The 17,949-nt window shown below is 53.8% G+C and overlaps 1 protein-coding gene across 5 annotated transcripts; it reads left to right on the top strand.

Moving 5' to 3' along the window:
- The first annotated feature begins 186 nt into the window (after positions 1 to 186).
- Positions 187 to 5,436, top strand: Mamstr (MEF2 activating motif and SAP domain containing transcriptional regulator). 5 transcript variants are annotated; one of them, XM_047528133.1, is made up of 10 exons: positions 187 to 330; positions 906 to 989; positions 2,133 to 2,171; positions 2,785 to 2,924; positions 3,086 to 3,270; positions 3,607 to 3,709; positions 3,920 to 4,114; positions 4,433 to 4,600; positions 4,692 to 4,746; positions 4,882 to 5,436. In XM_047528133.1, exons 2-10 carry the CDS (start codon positions 932 to 934, stop codon positions 5,163 to 5,165), a joined length of 1,227 nt encoding a protein of 408 aa, XP_047384089.1. In that variant the 5' UTR covers positions 187 to 330; positions 906 to 931; the 3' UTR covers positions 5,166 to 5,436. The 5 variants fall into 5 exon arrangements, with proteins under 5 accessions (XP_047384089.1, XP_047384092.1, XP_047384091.1 ...); XM_047528134.1 differs by having other exon boundaries at positions 288 to 330; positions 911 to 989; XM_047528136.1 differs by lacking the exon at positions 3,920 to 4,114.
- The last annotated feature ends 12,513 nt before the right edge of the window (positions 5,437 to 17,949 follow it).

The following is a 17,949-nucleotide window of genomic DNA, read 5'->3' as shown; positions in this document are numbered from 1 at the left end:
GACCACCTGCTGCTGCTGCTCACTCGGCGCCCCTCTCCCGGCACCTGCTCCCGTCTGTCTGCCTGCGGCTGTCCCGCCCGACCCCACAGCCCCAGGACGAGGAGGAGGAGCGAGCCCAGGAACTCGCCCCAGGCCCCGTCAGCGCGTGCCTCCTCCCCTTCTCAGAATCCCAGGCGGAGCTCCCGTCTCCCCCGCCCACTTCTTGGGCTTCCAGCACGCACCAGAAAGGGGTTCCGAGGCGGTCCTGGCTAGTGGGGTGGAGCCTTCAGTCTCCAACCCGGACCGCGAGACTCCACCCGCCTCAGGGCACAGCTGCTCCGAGCCCACCTGGTGAGAAGCCCCTGGGGTGGAGGGAGGGACTCTCCTTAACTCTTCTGTCACTTTTCTGGTCCCCAGACCTTCCTCACAGACCCTGGTGGCGGACACCCCGAACCATTCCCCTTTCAGATGCAAGTTGCAGGCATTCTTCAATTCCCCAGAAACCTGTCAGGACCCCTTTCCCCGGGATCTTGAATTCTAGTCCCCTCAAGAGTATTGTGCCCCAGTCCTTAACCTCCTTCCCCTTCAAGATTCAGGGGCCCAGACCACTATCCCTTCTTCTCCTTCAAAGACCCAAGGGTCGAGGCTCCCAATGCCCTCCTCCTTAGGACCCAGGAGTCCTACACCCCACGTCCTCCCTCTACCAAGATCCAGGAGTTAGGGCTCCAAGCCCCTCCTCCCCCAGACCCAGGAGTCCAGGCCCCAGCCCTCCTCCCTCAGACCTAGGTGTCTGGGACCCCAGCCCTTTTCCACACCCAGAAGTTAGGGCTACAGGTTGCTTCTATCCCCAACTCCCTCAGAGCCTTTCTGTAGTCCACCCCAGGGTCAGCTTCCTGACCTCCACTTTGACCCTGTTTTCTCCCCAGTCCAGGTCCCCATCCCGGCCTTGGCAATGACCCTGGCAGCTTCCTCCCAGCGCTCCCAAATCATCCGCTCCAAGTTCCGATCTGGTGAGAGGCTTTTCCTGGTGGGTTTGGGAAGGGGTCTTGGACTCCTGGGAATGGGTCTCCTCTGAGGTGGGAAAGGGTAGGAGAACTCTTGAGGCATGTATTTTCTGTGCAAAAGGTCACTGTGCATAAAGGTCTCCAGTAAAGGGGGTCGAACTGATGTGAATCACTGAGTGTGCAAATGACTAGGTGAGCAAAGAGGAGTGGGTGGCTAGGGATGGGTGTGCAGACCAGGCACTGCAAAGGACAAGGGTTTCAACTGAAACGTATGCACAGCAAACATGCATACACAGTGGGGACTTTGGAGGACTGGTGTGGGAGTTTGGTGAGGTGACAATGAGCTATCAAATCTTGAAATCGTCAGAAGTTGTGTTTTAGGTTCCACGGTAGGTGCAAGGTATGCGATGGTCAATTCCTGAGTAGGCAAAGGGCACCCGAATGTGCAATTAAGTGTGGTTACATGGTTGGGTGTACAAAGACACTAGTAACTGAAAAACAAGAATGTGCAAAAAGGTACACATATACAAAGAAGAGAATTGTTTAAAAGGAGATCCTTGCTCCAAAACTAGTGGCCATATCCTGAGGATGCAAATAAGAACGTCAGTGTGGCTGGGTGGAAGCCAAGGCAGAGTGAGCCGAGGATGAAGTATGTAGGTTACAAATGCACAAAAGTGGCACGTGTAAATCTAGAGCCCAGAGATGTGTTTCAAGGGTGGGTGTGCAGACAGGGTGATTGTGGGAAGGGCAGGACAGCACAGAAAGAAGCCAGCACTGTAGAGGGGGCTGCAGGGATAAAAGGAAGTGAGGTGCAAATGGGCCAGGCTGCCAAGATGGCGATTTTCCTGGGGGTGGCGTGGGCACAGACTCGTGAGGGGCAGGTGGAGCTGGGGTGGGGCTGCCTCCTGCCTGCAGGCTGGCTGGCTTCTAGCCCTAGAGCAGCTCTGGCCCAAGGCGCTGCGCTGGCAGGGAGCAGGCGGGAGGCCCGGGAAAGGGAGCGGGATGCCTGCCCACCAGCCTGCAGGGGTGTGTAAGGGGGCTGGGCACGCGTGTCCCGCCAACAACTGCAGCTCCCACCCGCCTGCCAAGCCAGGCTCCCGGACACTCCCTTCCCGCCTTCCTCCTCCCACCTCCCTTCTCCTTTCACAGTCCTCCAGCTTCGGATCCACAGACGGAATCAGGACCCGAGTAAGTGTGGGCCCTGAACGGGAGGGGATGGTGGCTCCGTTTCCCTGGGACACCCCGGAGTACAGCTATGCCAGGTCCCTCACTGGTTCCTATACCCGACCCAGGATACACTGAAATTCCATCCTGTCCTTTCCCAAGGACCCAAGAATCTAGGTCCCTGATCACCCCACCCGCTGGGAGCTCTGCTTCCTGCTCTCCAGTTTTCACACCCCAACAGATGCATGATTCCAGATGCTCTTAGGAGGAGACCGGCTTCCCAGACTCCACTCCACATTCAGTACACATAAGAATGTCCGACTGTGGCTCTCAGCTTCTCCGTCTCCCCAAGAAGCAGGAGTGCAGGCCCCACCCTGTCCCAGCGAAACCCCAGACATCTGTGATCCTCAACTAACACACCCCTTGGTGACGGAGCAAGATTCCTGCCTTTCTTGAGAATGTGAAAATCTGGGTCCCCAGATCCAGGAGTCCAGGCACCCAGCTGGAACACGGGTTTTGCTGCCAGGGCTTGTCCTCCCACACCCCAGAGAGGCTGGGCCCTCCTTTCCCACAGCTTTGCTCGTCCTTGCTGGCTTGCTGCCTCCAGGCCATTCAGGGTTTTTCACCATTTCTCCAGCCTCAGATTCAGATCCGTGGATCTCAGCCTCAGGCCCGGCTCTGGCCCCAGCTTTGCCCTCGGTTCCCGCCTCTTTCCTTTTCAGCCCTGGGGTCCTGCTCCCTGAGACAGAGTATTGTACTTGGAGGTCCCCAAAGAAGGTGAGTCTTGACTAGAGTGAGCGGAAGTCCCCGAGTTTAGCCTTGGTCCTCCTTGCCACTGCCCCATCTGCTTCTTTTTGGAGATTGCCAACCCCACACTTGGCATTGGCAGGAAGGTGGGAACTGAGCTGAAGCATGGGACATCATACTTGCTTTTTTAGGAGTCTCCCAAGATCTCTCAACGCTGGAGTGAGTCCAAGCCCAGAGGAAACTTAACGTACCACCAGTACATGCCCCCGGAACCAAGACAAGGGTCCAGGGCAGACCCCCAAGTTGAAAGGTCAGCCCTGGGCCCCCAGGGGCCGCCTCTGTGGGAAGGGACAAACTCACAGCAGCTACATCCTAGGTATGACCCTCATTTCTGTTCTCTCTCGTGACCCAGAAATTCAGATTCCATCATCCTACCTCAAACCCACACTTCAGGATAGGGACCAGTCCGGAGCCCCTCCTCCCTCAGGACCCAACTGTCCAGCTCCCAGCTCTTCTCCCTTCAGACCCACACCCCCAGTTCCTCCTCTTCTACGTACAGAAATCTAGTCCCATGTACTTGCTTCCTCAGAGACCCAGAATTCTGGGCTCTCACTTTCCTACATTTTCTGGAGCCCTGTTTTTGAGAACCCTAACATGCCTTTTCTCTCTCTGCCCCTTCTAACCTATGTTCCTCCCTCACGACCATCGCCAGGATGAAGCCCACTCCTCTCACTCCCTTCCAACCAGGAGTCCCCAGCCCTTCTCCTCCTCCACACAAGTTGGAACTTCAGACACTTAAACTGGAGGAGCTGACGGTGAGTTTGGGGGGCAACTTTCCAGGTTGGTCCTTTCTTTCGGTGGGGTTAGTCGCAGCCTCTGCCCCAAGGAAATCCAGGGGTCTGGGTCCCCAGTTCCATGTTTTGGAGGGCTCCAGGTCTTTCCTATCTCGGTTCCCAAACGTCCTGCCCACTCCCAGCCTGCACCCCGGAGCCCGCCCAGCACGACTCTCCCCGCCCCGTCCCCAGGTCTCAGAGCTCCGGCAGCAGCTGCGCCTGCGGGGCCTCCCAGTGTCCGGCACCAAGTCGATGCTCCTGGAGCGCATGCGCGGCGGCGCCCCGCCCCGCGAGCGGCAGAAGCCGCGGCGCGAGGATGGCGCGGCGGGTGCTCCCTGGCCGCGCCTCAGGTCCAAGACCCTGGGAACCTCCCGGCGGCAGGGCACGGTGAGGGCGGGGCTATGAGCTTGTGGACCAATGAAGGGAAGACAAAACGGATGGGGCGGAGAGTCGAAAAACAAGGAGCCAATGAAGTTGCAGGGAGAGACTTGGCCCTGCGGTGAAAGGCCGGCAGCCAAGGGGGCGTGGTTAAGAACAACGGCGGGGAGAATTTCAGGAAAGAGAAGCCAATGAAAGAACAGGGGGCGAGGCCAAAGGTGTGGTTCAGGAGTGACGACCGGACTGGGGGTAGAGCCACAGACTGCGGGTGGGTGGAGTTACGCCCGGCGGGCGTGGTTGGCGGGAACTCGCTCTTGGTGGTCCTAGGTCAAGTCGAATCCCGCGACTCTCAAGCCGTCCCTTCCTCGAGCGGCGGAGAGCTTTGTGACCGCTCCGGCCCCGCCTCCACCTCCACCTCCGACCACAGCCCTGACGCCTTCCTTAGCGCCCCTGACGCTGGAAGAGGAGCTGCAAGAAGCCATCCGGAGGGCGCAGGTGAGAGAGTACCGGATCAAGTGGGCCTGTGGGGTCTCGCTCAGGTTCTGGGCCGGAGTCCCAGATTCACGCCGCGTCTGTTGGTTCACAGTTGCTTCCGAATCGGGGCATTGATGACATCCTGGAGGACCAGATGGAGCCTGAGGGTAGGAGCCGGACTCCTGAATTTGGGGGAGAAGGGGGCTGAGGTTCTGCACTCCTGGGTCCGAGGAAAGAATGGACTGGGGAACGGAACCAGATCCATGACTTCCTAAGCTCACACTCCATTCCTTCCCCTGCAGACCCGCTGCCCCCCATTCCCCTGGACTTCCCGGGCTCCTTCGACGTGCTGTCTCCCTCCCCGGACTCTGAAGGCCTCTCATCTGTCTTCTCCTCTTCACTTCCAACCCCGACGAACTCCCCATCCACCTCTCCCAGAGGCCCCACGGATTCCTTGGACTGGTTAGAGGCCCTGAGTGGGGGTCCCCCACTGGGCTCTGGCCCTCCAGCCCCCAGCATCTTCTCTGCTGACTTATCTGACTCCAGTGGCACCCGGCTGTGGGACCTGCTGGAGGATCCATGGTGATGGGTTCTGGAGTTTTCCTGGGACCCAGAACTGGTGGGGGTGGAGGTCGCAAAGAGACTCCAGGAAGGGAAATGGCACAACTAGTGGAGCCCCTCCCACCACAGACACAGGATCAGAGACAACCCCCATCCCAATCTGGCTCCTAACTGCTGCTGACTTGCCAAATGCCTGAACTTTGCCTTCTTATGATCCCTACCCCCTCTATGGTTGTATGGTTGGGGACGTAGGTTCATTTGCTGCTGCCCAGGGCAAACAAGCTGCTTTCTGCTTCCTTTGGAGACCTCATGGATGTTCTTAATGCCCCTCTGCTCACATATACATACCAGATGGATGCCTGTTGTATGGGGAAGCTGGAAGGTGGACGCCAGAAAGGGGCAGGGAAAGGTAGGGAGGGAGAAGAGGGTAGCCAGATCCTGGGGTTCTAGATGGATCAGAAGTGTTGTGTCTGAAATCAGCTTTTGTTGGAGGCAGAGAGACAAGATTCCATGCCAGTGATTTTGTTAAAGAAGTGCTTTCCAGGAGAGATAATGAGGGACTGGGGAAAAGGATAGCATAGAGGAAGAAGAAGAGCCAGAGTGTGCCCTCAGGTGAAGTCCCAACCTCAGCCTGTTCTGTGGGGAGCTTTGGAGCATAAATTCAGCTACAGACTTTTCCACCTTGAGGTACATGGGAACTAGGCCTTTGAATCTCCCAGATTGGACTTTCTATTGCTAAAGCCATAAAGCAATAACTATCTGATGTCACTCACAATTGCATGAATTGAGTGCACTGCGTGTGATATTTCTTCACCTCTGCACGATTTTGGCCAGGGCTGTAATCATCTTGGGGCCCAACTGGGCAGTGGCACCCAGGATGGCACTCTTGTGTCTGGTGCCCTGGCCAAGGTGGCTAGAAGGCTGGTCCCGGTTAGGCTGTGGGGACTTTGGGACTGTCATCCACCATGAAGCATCAGCACTCTCCCTTTCCACGGGTAGCTGGGGAATCCCAAAGAGCAAGCATTCCAGGGGAAATTGCAGAATATTCCAGTCTCTTGAAACAGCCACAGTTTCACATCTGCTACAGTCATGAAAGTCAGGTCAGTTCAGGCTGAATATGGGGAGTGGGTAGGAATATCGGGTGTGGCCACTGGGAGCCATATTTGGAGACCTGCTACTACACCATCTCTAGTATTCATGGGCTGTGGGTCACAGGAGGAAATAAGGGAGGGAGGACATAAACTCCGAGGTACTTTCAGCCCAAGGCACTCCTGGACAGAAAGCCATAGTGTACACCATCAGCAGTAGTGTGTTAAAATGTAGGATTTATTATTTCAGATGTGATGCGGCAACAGATCAAGAGAGCATCACCATTCAAAAGATGGTTTGTATACTACCATATCCCAAAAGAAAGGGTCCCTGGACACCACACAGGACCACATGGGAAGTGTAGAGCTGATCTGGAGACAGGGAGAGGTGGGGACCACAGACAAGAGCCTTCACTGTGGATTCCCCGGCAGCAAAGGACGGGTAAGGTTCGCAGGCTTAGGATTGACCAGTTTGAATCATTTCAGTGAATTTGGAGCACAGAGGCTGTAAGCAAAAATAACCAAAGCAGACAGACCCCGATGACCCAATGCTTTTATTAAGCAGCAGAGGGGCATATTTTCGGGGGAGAAAATGGCCGTGGGCTGCAACAAGGGTCTGAGTTTTATAGGGCTCAGCAGAGCCAGGTCATGGTTTTGGTGGGACGGGAGGGCAGGTAGGGAAGTTCTGGGGTCAGGTGGGGTCAGGTGCAAGTTCTTTCGTGTTTTCCCCCTTTTCCCTTCCTGCCTTCCCACCAGCTGAGGCTTGGGCTTCTAAGCGACAAAAGCTCCAATTTACCATAGCCATCTCCCTGCACTCTGGGAAGGCGGATGGGGGAACAGCAACAGAGAGGGGAATGCCCTGGGCCTATTCTCCATGTCCTTCAGAGGCTGTCTTGAGTTGCCAGGGGATCTGGCCCTGGGGTGGTGGGCAGGTGGTGTGAGAGTCCCTTAAAGGAGGTGGGGGGGGCATGGGCTCTGGGTTGACTGGTTTGCATAGGGAAGGTGCTGACAGGGGTGTCCTTTACTCTCTAGCAATTGGCAGCCCCGGGAGGGATGGTTGCTCCAGGGTCACCAAGGCCCCAGATGTCACAGCTGCCGAAATGCTGAAAATAAAAAAGGCACAATTAAGTAGAAGCCAGGGGCTGGGTGTGCAGAGATGGTAAGAGGAGTCTGAGAAGACCTGGGCCAGCCACCAACAATGTCCCTGCAGGGGGAGAGAACAGCAGGCAGATGAGGGACAAGTGATGTGGCTTGGAGCTGCTGACGTCCCTAGTTTTGTTCAGATTCCTTGTCTGTACCTGCCGCCCAGGTGGACAAGTGCTCACTGAGACCACCACAAATTGGACTTGGTGTGTGGGACGTGCCAATACATATCAAACAGCCTTCCTAGCTGCCGATCTGTTCCAGAGCCTCCGTGTGCGAGAGCTCTGGGGGACATCTGGGAAGGGAACAAGTGCTTGGGCTTGGCTAGGCAGAGGCACTTCTCCACGTCTCCTAGTCAGAGAGGGTTTGTCATCTCTCTGCAGAGATGGCTGAAGGTAGAGGAGGGGAGAGACGGGCCCAGGGCCACACAGTGGGAGGAACTGCAGAGGGATTTGACTCAGATTTATCAGTGGCTGCAGCCTGTGCTCTCAGAGGCGAGAGAACAAAGAGCATCAGTCTCCCCCAGTGAAGCTCCTGGATCTGCAGAGACTCATGGTGCAGGGCGTTGTTTGCGTTTTAGTGGTGGAGGGGACTGTGGGGCTGTGGCCACCAAGACAGGCACCTGGAGAGATGAGGCAGGGTGGTCAGAGGAGGCATTTAGACTGAACCTTGAAGGATGGGGAGGAGTTGGGCAGAGGAACTGCCTGGCGACAGCATCTTCGCTGAAGGAAGCAAGCTGGCCAAGTCCTGAAGGTTTGTGGGCCTCTGGCCACTGGGACAGCTGGTGATGTGGGCAGGACTGGGACTTGCAAAGCCCTTATATCAAGTGGAAAACTGGAGGGGTAAAGGGAGTGACTGGGGCAACCCTAGAAAAATCAGGAAGGGGCATGATAGGGCTTCCTCTGTTTTTCTTTGGAGTCTTCTGATTGTATCCATTTTCATGTCAGTCTGTCCCCATCTCTGACTGACGCTGAGGTCCCTCACTGTCCCATTTCTGTCCTACACTTATTCTGTCCATAGCCCTGTGTCTCTGATCTGCCCTCTGCCTATTCCCCCTCCTGTCTCCATCTTCATGCCCTCCCTGCCCTTTATGCTGCCCCATCTGTGACCTCTTTCAGTCTCTGCCTTCTTTTGGTGCAGGGCACCCATCTCAGCCACCTCTCACTCCCGCCTCCCGCCCACAGCCCCCATCTCTCTGGCATCCTGAGGAGGGCAGCCTCGTGCTGAGAGTACACTCGGGGCTCTCTGCAGCCCCAGGGGAGTCAGGGCCAGGACGGCCAAGGGATTCTCCAGGAGGTGGAGCGGGCTTGGGTGGGGGTGGGGGCGGGCCCAGCACCCGTGACCTGCCCTTCTCCACGTTTCAGTCCCGTCCTCTGGCCCTGAGGAGAGCCAGGGCTGGGCCCATGGGATGTCCATGGGGTGTGCCAAGCAGCACCTTGCGGCCATGGTCCTGCCCTCCCCAGAGCTCAACAGAAGGCAAGTGTTTCTCCTGGAGCCTGAAAAAGAACGAGAGTGTATTTGCCAAATTACCACAATTACCCACTTAACTTCCATTCCCAGGAGGATGCATTCACACGGACTGTGTAGGCTGGAGAAAAATACCTTCTCCTTTCCTCATCCTTCCTCTCCTTTTCTCCCTCCCTTCTCTGTACTGCTAAACACACGCCACTCCATTGCTTCCTACCACAGGCTCCTGTTTGGTGACTTGCCTTCCGCTGAGTCTGGGCCCACCCTTGTGTCTACATCAGTGCAATGGTCACGTCACCCTTAGTGTCATCCAGGCTTCTCATTCTCATCTGCCAGACTGTTACCTTTGCTTTTCCCCAAATCTCATTTCCCCCTTGTGGTGGAGGATGGAGACCCCCAGGCTCCAGAACCCTGGTGATAAGGCCCTGGGAGCCAGGGCAGGGAGGGGACAGGTGGCTGAACCTCTGGGAGGAAAAGAGCCAAATGGGAGTCATGTCCCTGCACTCCCTAGAGGGCCAGCTTCCTCCATTCCTGAACCAGAGAATTCATCATCCAACCTTGGGCTCTTCTTAGTCGGGGACCCCAGACAAATTACGTCTCCTCTGTGGCCTCATGGCAAACCTCACTTCTAGGTATTTTCCCAAGAGAAATGAAAACACATCTACATAAACCCTTGTATGCAAATGTGGATGACAGTATTATTGATGGTAGCCCTGAATTGGAAACGTCACCAATGTCTGTTCACCAAATGTCACGTGGGTGAGACGCCTGGCGGCAGTGGCATTCGTCCCAGGAGTATTACTTGGTGGTGAAAAGAGCACACAACTGATACACTCAAGAGCATGGGTGAGTCTGGGAGATGTTGCTGAATGAAAGGAGTCAAATGAAAGAACCTAAACATGGAATGAATTTTTACATGAAGTTCTAGAAAAAACAAGGCTGGAATGGCCAAAGCAGATTAGTGGTTGCCTGGGGCAGGGAGTTGGGAGACTGCCAAGGAACACTAAGATGCTCTTCAGGGTGACCGACCCTTCCATATCTTGATTGGGGTGCTGGTTACACAACTACACAACTACCAAAAACCACAGTGGCCACTGGTGTGAGTGAATCTTTACTTACCAACTTTTCTGGGACATAATTCACATACCAAGCAATTCACTCATTGAAAGTGTACAATCCGTTGCTCTGGGTATACTCACAGGGTCGCTTATCCATCACCATCATCAATTTTAGAACATGTCATCACCCCAAAAAGAAACCCATACCCTTCAGCCATTACCCAGCTCTAGGTGGCCAATTAATCTGTTTTCTGTCTATGGATTTGTCTCTGGAGATTTCATATAAATGGAATCATAGGTCAGCACCAGGAATTTACTTGACATCCTTCATGTTAGCTTGAGATAAACCTAGTCCATTCTGGCTTGATGAGTCATTTTTGTCTTGACCACTATGTAAGCCCCCTCCCTCTGTCCCAAGTCATGGGGATCTACTGGTCTTGCAACTGCCCCATACTTGTCTCAGTAATTCTCCAATGTATGACTGTGCTGGATCTGCCTGCCTTTCTCCTGTCTGGCACCAAGCTATCAGCTCTTTTACATTGAACTTTCCTGGAACACCTGGTTCAGTGACCATTCAAGCTGTATAAACTCTAGCTAGTGAAATGTGGTCTATATTCTGTCAACCATGATGGACAGCAAGAGCAAGCTGCCACCGGTGGTTTGCAGGGTAAACTGACAGAATGCAGGACAACCCTTGCTAAGCAGGGATGTTAGTTAGAGAGGGTAGGTGTGTTAAAGGCACTTTTAAGAAATTTTCAACTTATGATGGGTTTCCTAGGACTGTTATATTGATAAGTTTGGCCAACACCTGTCTCCACACGAGTATGACAAAGTTTGGCTCATAGTGGTCTCCATATGTTGGGAACTACAACCTCACTTTTGGTGCAGGAATGTTGTAACCTAATCTTTGAGGATGCCCCTGTAGCTGAGCAACCGAGTCTCAGCCAATCATAGCAGCTGAAAGCTAACCAATCAGCGGCTGAAAGCTGCCAGAACATGCCCACATAAGGCAATGTGACTGCAGCCAATCAGGTTGCTGTCGTTTGTCCTTTCCTCTTCTCTGACTGTTAATCTGTACAGGTGTGTGTGTGTGATTGCGGGGCATTCCGAACTGTCTCTACTCTAGAATTCTGGCCAGTTTCAGAACTTTTGTCTTGCCCAAGCAAACTTTGTTAAGTTTAACTGGTCTTAGTTTTTCTTTTTCTTTTTTCTTTTTTTTTTGGGGGGCGGGGGTGGAGGGGCCGGTACCAGGAATTGAACTCAGGGACACTCAACCACTGAGCCACATCCCCAGCCCCATTTTGTATTTTATTTAGGGACAGGGTCTCCCTGAGTCGCTTAGCACCTCCCTTTTGCTGAGGCTGACTTTGAACTCACGATCCTCCTGCCCCAGCCTCCTGAGCCACTGGGATTACAGGACCAGCTTGCTTTTTTCTACTTCTTTTTTTGTGGTGCTGAGGGTGGATCCCCACACATGCTAGGCTGTGGTACCCCCTGCCCCAGTTTGTTTTCAGTGGGATGTAAACCTGTTGTTAGTCAAGGAGTGTCTGTATTCCTTCATTACCTTCTCTTGGAACGAAGCCCCTCACCCACTTAGAGCCCCATACTTCTGTTAGGTGAGGCCTCCCATGGCCTTAGGTAAATGACCATGGTGGATGCTTGACTCAAAGGAGGTCATTCATTGGTGTCTCTTTCAGAAATGTGACATTGTGGCAGGCACTAAGGACTCCGGGGGTCCCCTGAAATGAGCCTTTGCTCCCCCTCCACCTTTACCATCCTGGTTCCCCATTGCCGCAGTGGGAAGATCACGCTAGCTTCTCCCTGGCCTCTCTGCCATCCTGTCCCTCCAACCCTTTCTCTACACAGCAGTTCAGAGCAGCTGCACCTCTCTCTCTTGGCCACTTTCTGTTACACAGTAGGTGTGCCCTACGTATTTGTGGGTGGTCTGGAGAAAATACCTCAATATTAAGATTTATGAAATCTTTGCAAAAGTTGTCCTTTTGACCCAGGTTTGAAATGGGATTTAGTCTACTCCTAAGATGTATAATTCTTTGAGGACCCTGTGCCCTCAAAATTGCCATGGCTGTGTTCATAATGTGGCTAAATAAATAAATATTATTCTTTGATGTACTATGTATCCAAGAAAGAAGGGTATTGTGGGGTGTTCATGGCCTGGTATGTAACATGTTCTGCAAACATTTACTGCAAAGACGAGTGGAATCCCCTCCAGTTGCTAAGCCACACTGGTCTTCAAGTTATCAGTCACGTTCATCCTTGGTCTTAGGGAGTCAGGGTTGCAGAGGTGGGGTGTCTGATCTTGATGCAGACCAGCTGCTAGCTAATATGGTGCTTTTGTACAAACTGAGAAGGCTGCTTTTTTGGAAAGGACTAACCAGGAAAAAAGGGAGCTATTTGGGAGCATACAGTCCCAGGGACACAGCCTGGTGAGTGGACTGTAGGCATTACTTAAATCCCACTTGCCTCTGACCAGATGTTTTGGGTATTGAACGACCTGCACAACAGCTCGAGGTATCCCTGTTGTTTACTCTGCAGCCATTCCCCACTTCTTGGCAATACCACCCCTGTCCTCTGCAAATTGCCATGTCCTTCACAAGAACCTCTTTGGCTCCTCTGTGGCAGGAGCCAAGGCTGAGCCAGTCCCAGTGGTATCATGTGCTTTGCCTCATAATGGGCTACATGAGCATGTGACATAAATCTTGCCAAAAGATAGTGGAGTAAGTTGCTGGCGGCTTAGGAAGGGGCTATGGTTTTAACATGATTTGAGGGTGTCCCCCAAGGCTTCGTGTCTTGGGAGGTCGGTCTTCAGTGTGATGACGTGGGAGGTGGTGGGACCTTTAAGAGGTGGAGCCTAGTGGGAGGGCCTTAGGTCACTGGGAGCACTGTCCTCAGAAGGGACTGATGTAGTTCTCATGGGTCCTGGAGTTAGTTCTTGCAAAAAAAGGTTATTACAGAGAAAGCCATCTGGCCCTTCCCCTGGCTGTGGCTTCTTGTCTGGCCATATGATTGCTGCCTCTTACCTGCCCTCCTGCCCCTGTGGTGCCATCTGCCACCAGGTCCTTACCAGACCTTTAGCAAGTTACCCGGCCTCAGGTATTTAGTTGTAGTAACAGAAAATGAACTCATAGAGATGTCCCTCCCTCTTCAAAGGGACCCATGGTGAGCTCTTTTTGCCATCTCTGGATGAGGTTGTTTGCATGTGACACCTGATATGTGGCAGCTTTTGTAGGGGGCATGAGGCAACTGGGCTAAGAGGAGATGGTGACGGCTCAGCAAGATGGGTGTAGCTGAGGTCACTGATGTGCTGCTGAGCTGCCATTACCCCGCCTTGCCACGCTGGGCTAGTTGTTGCAGACATACTGATGTCCTTTGAACACATGAGTTGGGAATTCTCCCGCAGCCCAAGGAGAGGGTCGTGGTGCGTGTCACGAGTGCTCCTCTTGCCTTGGAACTTGGGGGAGCCAGAGAGGAGAAGGCTAGCGTTAGTGCTGGAGTAACAGGGACAGGTCCGCAGCGATCCCCGGCCACTCTGGCAGGAGGGCTGCCTCTGGCTTGAAGATTTTGAGGAGGGGAGAGTCTGGAGGATGCAATTGCCCAGGCAGATGGTCCCTCTGCCTGCTAGGTAGGCAGCCCAGATCCCAAAGGTCCCACTGGTCCTGACGGTCATGACGGTGGGGTTGCACCATGTGAGCAGCACGGTCCCTGGCGGGGGGGCCCTTGATGCTGTTGCCACAACCACCGCGTCGCCAAGGGAAGCATTGATGCTGTGCTGGTGACCACGAAGACTGGGGCCACCAGGCCGTGCATCTGGGCAGGCCGCGTCCATCTTGGCCAGGGCGTGCAGCATGGCTCCCCAGGCACCTACTGCTTTGATGGCCACATGCCCTGGAGCCGGGACCCCAGGCCTCTCTCTTGCTGATTGTGGCGCTGGGGTCTGCTGGGAAAGAGTAGAGACCCCCTAATAAAAGAAAAAGGTAGAGACCCTCTGATATGAAACAGAGATATCTAGTTAAGATTGACCAAACCAAAATGAGTGTGAATAAAATCTCTGAGTCGTGCCAACTGTGGTAAATGCAAGGACAGAAACACCCCAGATAAAATGATGTGGCCATGAGTTAAGGTCATGGTGACCATTTCTTTCTTTCTTTTTTTTTTTTTTTTTTTTTGGTGGTACTGGGGATTGAACCCAGGGCCTTGTGCTTGCGAGGCAAGCACTCTACCAGCTGAGCTATCTCCCCAGCCCCATGGTGACCATTTCTGTGAAGCAATCCATCCCTCCAGAGACCCCAGATGCTGCTGGTCTCAGATATGGAGAGTCTAGCTCCGGCCTCGCCAGCCCCGCTCACCCGCCAGATGCAGCCTGAAATAGATAAACTGAAGCTTGCTGTTTGCATTTCTTGAAAAAAGACCCCTCTTGTAAGCCTGCCTAGATTTTTGTGGTCTTCACTTTTCAAACTAGCCTGCTGGAGTCCCTCAGGCTACCCTTACTTTGGAGCTGCAGTCCTGATGCATCCGCCTGCTCCTTCTCTTTCCCCAAAATAATTTTTTTTCCTACTCTAGTCTCTGGGGGTCTCACTACACATCAATAACCGGACCCCACAACATTGTGCCTCCCATGTGGGTTGAGTCTTCACCAGTCGCTGCTGGAGGTGAAAGATGGTGGAAGCCATGAAGACAAAGAGGACCACGTGGGCTGTGGGAAAGAAGGGCCTTGGGGAACTGGCCATGGCTGTAGGGAAGGGAAAGCAGGGCACGTCGGCTCCTGAGGCAGGTGTGTGAATGTGCGTGTAGCTGGGTGCACAGGCACCATGTGGGTGTCTGTGGCTTTACTTGGTGTACAGTTGGGCAGGTGCGTGCAGGTGTGTCTGCAGTGTGTGCGTGTTATGGTTTGGAAGTGAGGTATCCCCCAAGCTCCCGTGTTAATGCAGGAAGTGAAAGGATTGATCACCAGAGCTGTAGCTAATCAGTGGATCCATCCAGTTGATGAGTTAATAACTGGAATGGATTCCTGGGTGGTAGCTGCAGGCAGGTGGGGCATGCCTGAGGAGGGGGCTCTGGGGGCCCGACTCATCCTCCCGCTCCTCTCTGCTTCCTGCCATGAGAACAGCAGCTTTCCTTCACCCTGCCCCTCTGCCACGATGCTCTGCCTTACCTCGGGCCCCGAAGGATGGAGTGTACTTTGGTGATGGAAAGCTAGTGTTTAGCAGCGTGTGTATACCTTGTGTTTGTACATGGAGGTGTGTATTCAGCTGGATGTCATGCACTGCATGTGTGTGCTTATGGGTGTCTACACATTATGTACACATATAGGTGTGTGTGAAGTTGTGTGCACATGAAGAGCCACAAGTGCACTGCAGAGTGTGGATTTGCATCTACTGTGTATGTAGGTGGGTGAGTGTGCGCACAGGTGTGTATAGTGTACAGGCGAGTGTGTATGTATGAGTAGACAGTGCTACACCACTTACCATGGGGTCGCATCCCAATAGCCCACTGTAGGTTGGAAATATCATAAATCAAAAATGCAGTGAAAGCCAGGTGTGGTGGCACATACCTGTAATCCCAGTGGCTCAGGAGGCTGAAGTGGGAGGATTGCAAGTTAGAGGCCAGCCTCAGCAACTTAGCAAGTATGTATATGTTGGGTGCTGATAGACTGAGTGTGGGCGCAGGGGCATCTGTAAATGGTGAGCACAAGTATATATGCCTACAGTTTCCTGGGCATCCAGTTTCTAGAGCTGTCCATCTTTTGCACACCCTCCCTGTATCCACCTCTGGAGATCAACTTCTTGACCTGCAGTCACAGCCAGCTGAACGGGAAGTGGGCACATGGCTCTATGCTGGCCTCTCCATTCATTGGCCATGGCTATGCATTACAGCCTGGCTGACTTTAAAAGAGGAGTTGAGCCCATCAGATTCTCTCTCTTGGGTATTTTTACTAAAAGACCCTGATGACAGGTGGCCATGGATGTTGAGAGAAGGCGTAGGGTTTGGAGTTGCTGAGGTGGGCAGGAGGCAGGCTCACAGCAGCGCCAGCAAAATCCCAGTGCTGGCCAACAAATCCCAAAACACCGCTTTATGTCTGAGAACAGACACCTGCTTTTTTCTTTTCATTTCTATTCTTTTCTTTTCCTTCCTTCCTTCCCTTTTTGTCGTTTTCTGTTTTACCTTTCTTTCTTTCCTCCCTCCCATCTTTCTGTTGTCCTGGGGATTGAACCCAGGGGCACCCTACCACCAAGCCACATCCCCCAGCCCTTCTTATTTTTTAATTTTTGAGACAGAGTCTTACTGAGTTGCTTTGACTGGCCTTGAACTTGCAGTCCTTTGCGCCAGCCTCCTGAATCGCTGGGATCACAGGTGGGCATCACGGTGTGCAGCCCACCTGTTCTTCTTGACTCTGGTTGCCGCAGAAATTACTCCCAGGAGCGGGGCGGTTCCACAGGAGAGACTGAAATATCATCAGAGGCGGAAACCAGTCAGAGCTCCCGTTCTGGGATGGAAATCTCGAACCAGTGGTCTGTAGAGTGAAGCAGTTAATGAGCTGCTGCCTGAGAGCCCTGTCAATAAAGTAAAGCCCCCCAGAGGCTGGGCCTTTGCCAGTGTGGTTGCTGAGCATGAGCAGAGCAGCTGTAAGAAGTGGAAGGCAGGACATGCGTCAGTTCTGGTGCCATCATGCCTAGAAGCCAGTCGGCAAAAGCAGCGGAGTCATCACGCTCGTCACTATTGACATCTTATTAATGCTGACGGCTCCTCCTGTGACTGACAGATGGGCCTCTGCAGTCAGCTGAAACAGCACCTGGGCCCTGTGGCCATGAAGCCAGGTGTGACCCCTAGCTGACGAAGATCAGGTCCTGAGTAATGGGAACGGGGACAGTAATGGGGGGAGTCAGTGGTGCCAGGGCCTCCTGGCTCTGAGTTCTGCCAGGGGACTTGCCACCTGCCCTCACCCTCTGGCTCCTCCCCAGTATATGTGAGGCTCCCGGTCACTCTTAAAACTCTTCCTGACCAGCAAACTTTACTAGCAGCATGTCCTGGAGACTCTGCACAGAGGTGGGTTGGAGACAAAAGGTTTCTGGCTGGCTTGGCCAAGGCCTGTGTTGCTGGTCAACACCAAGGGGCCAAAGGACCCTGAGGGAAGTCCAGAGCTCAAGCAAGCGGGTTGCGACCTGCTTGAAACTGTGAAGCTGCCAAAGCGACAGGTGTGCTTTTAGGCTTAGTCAGGCTAATCAAAGTGGGCACAGAACCTGAGATCGCAGTAGCCCTGCTTCTGATTTACAAGTCACTGAAAACCTCAGAGCCCGTGAAGATCACATAAGTGAACTCAGAATAGCAGCCTTGTCAATAGCTGCCTGGATCCGAACTGAGTCCAGCTCCAGTCTGGGGCCCTGAGGTCACTTCCAGGTGTTGAGCCCAGCCAGACCCTGGTGGGGCAGTCCCTCTCCAAGCCCAGCTCAGCTTATGCTCATGAGATTCTCAATCTTATCACAAACTGTGTCACCCACAAGTTCAAGTTCTAATTCTAATTTGGAATTAGAAACACAGAGAGGGTGACCAGCTGGCGGAGGACCTGGGTCTTTTAGGGCCCAACAAGTGCAGCCATGGTAAGCCGTATCACCCCAAAGTGGAAAAGGCCGTGGACAGAGCAATCGATCCCTGAGAACAAAAAGTGCTTTGGCCACTCCAAAGGAGAGACGGGCAGGTTGCTGTGGCCCTGATGGATTCCTGGCTCCCATTCCCTGGCCTGTGCTGTTCCTGTCCAGGTCCCCAAGGGATCCAGGGGCCCTGCCCTGTCTGGGGGGAGAGACTCTGGGCACAGAGGAGCCCGAGGAAGCAGAAGGACCAGGAGGACCAGAAAGGAGCCCAGGGAGCAGCCTCCTGCTGGTCTCCTCCTGGGTGTTTCCGTCTTCATTTTCTAACTACAGTGTGGGCCTCAAGGTCAGGTAGCACATGTGCCAAGTCCAGGGCACAGATCACCCAGGGACCTGGGAACATTGTGGGAAGGTGGAGGATGGAGGAAAGGGAAGAAGGGGGAGAGGTGGGA

This window comes from Sciurus carolinensis, chromosome 16 (genome assembly GCF_902686445.1).
Source record: "Sciurus carolinensis chromosome 16, mSciCar1.2, whole genome shotgun sequence".
In the NCBI taxonomy this organism is placed as follows: Eukaryota; Metazoa; Chordata; class Mammalia; order Rodentia; family Sciuridae; genus Sciurus; species Sciurus carolinensis.
The sequence above is the reverse complement of the archived record's forward strand: the minus strand, read 5'-3'. Positions and strand labels throughout refer to the sequence as shown.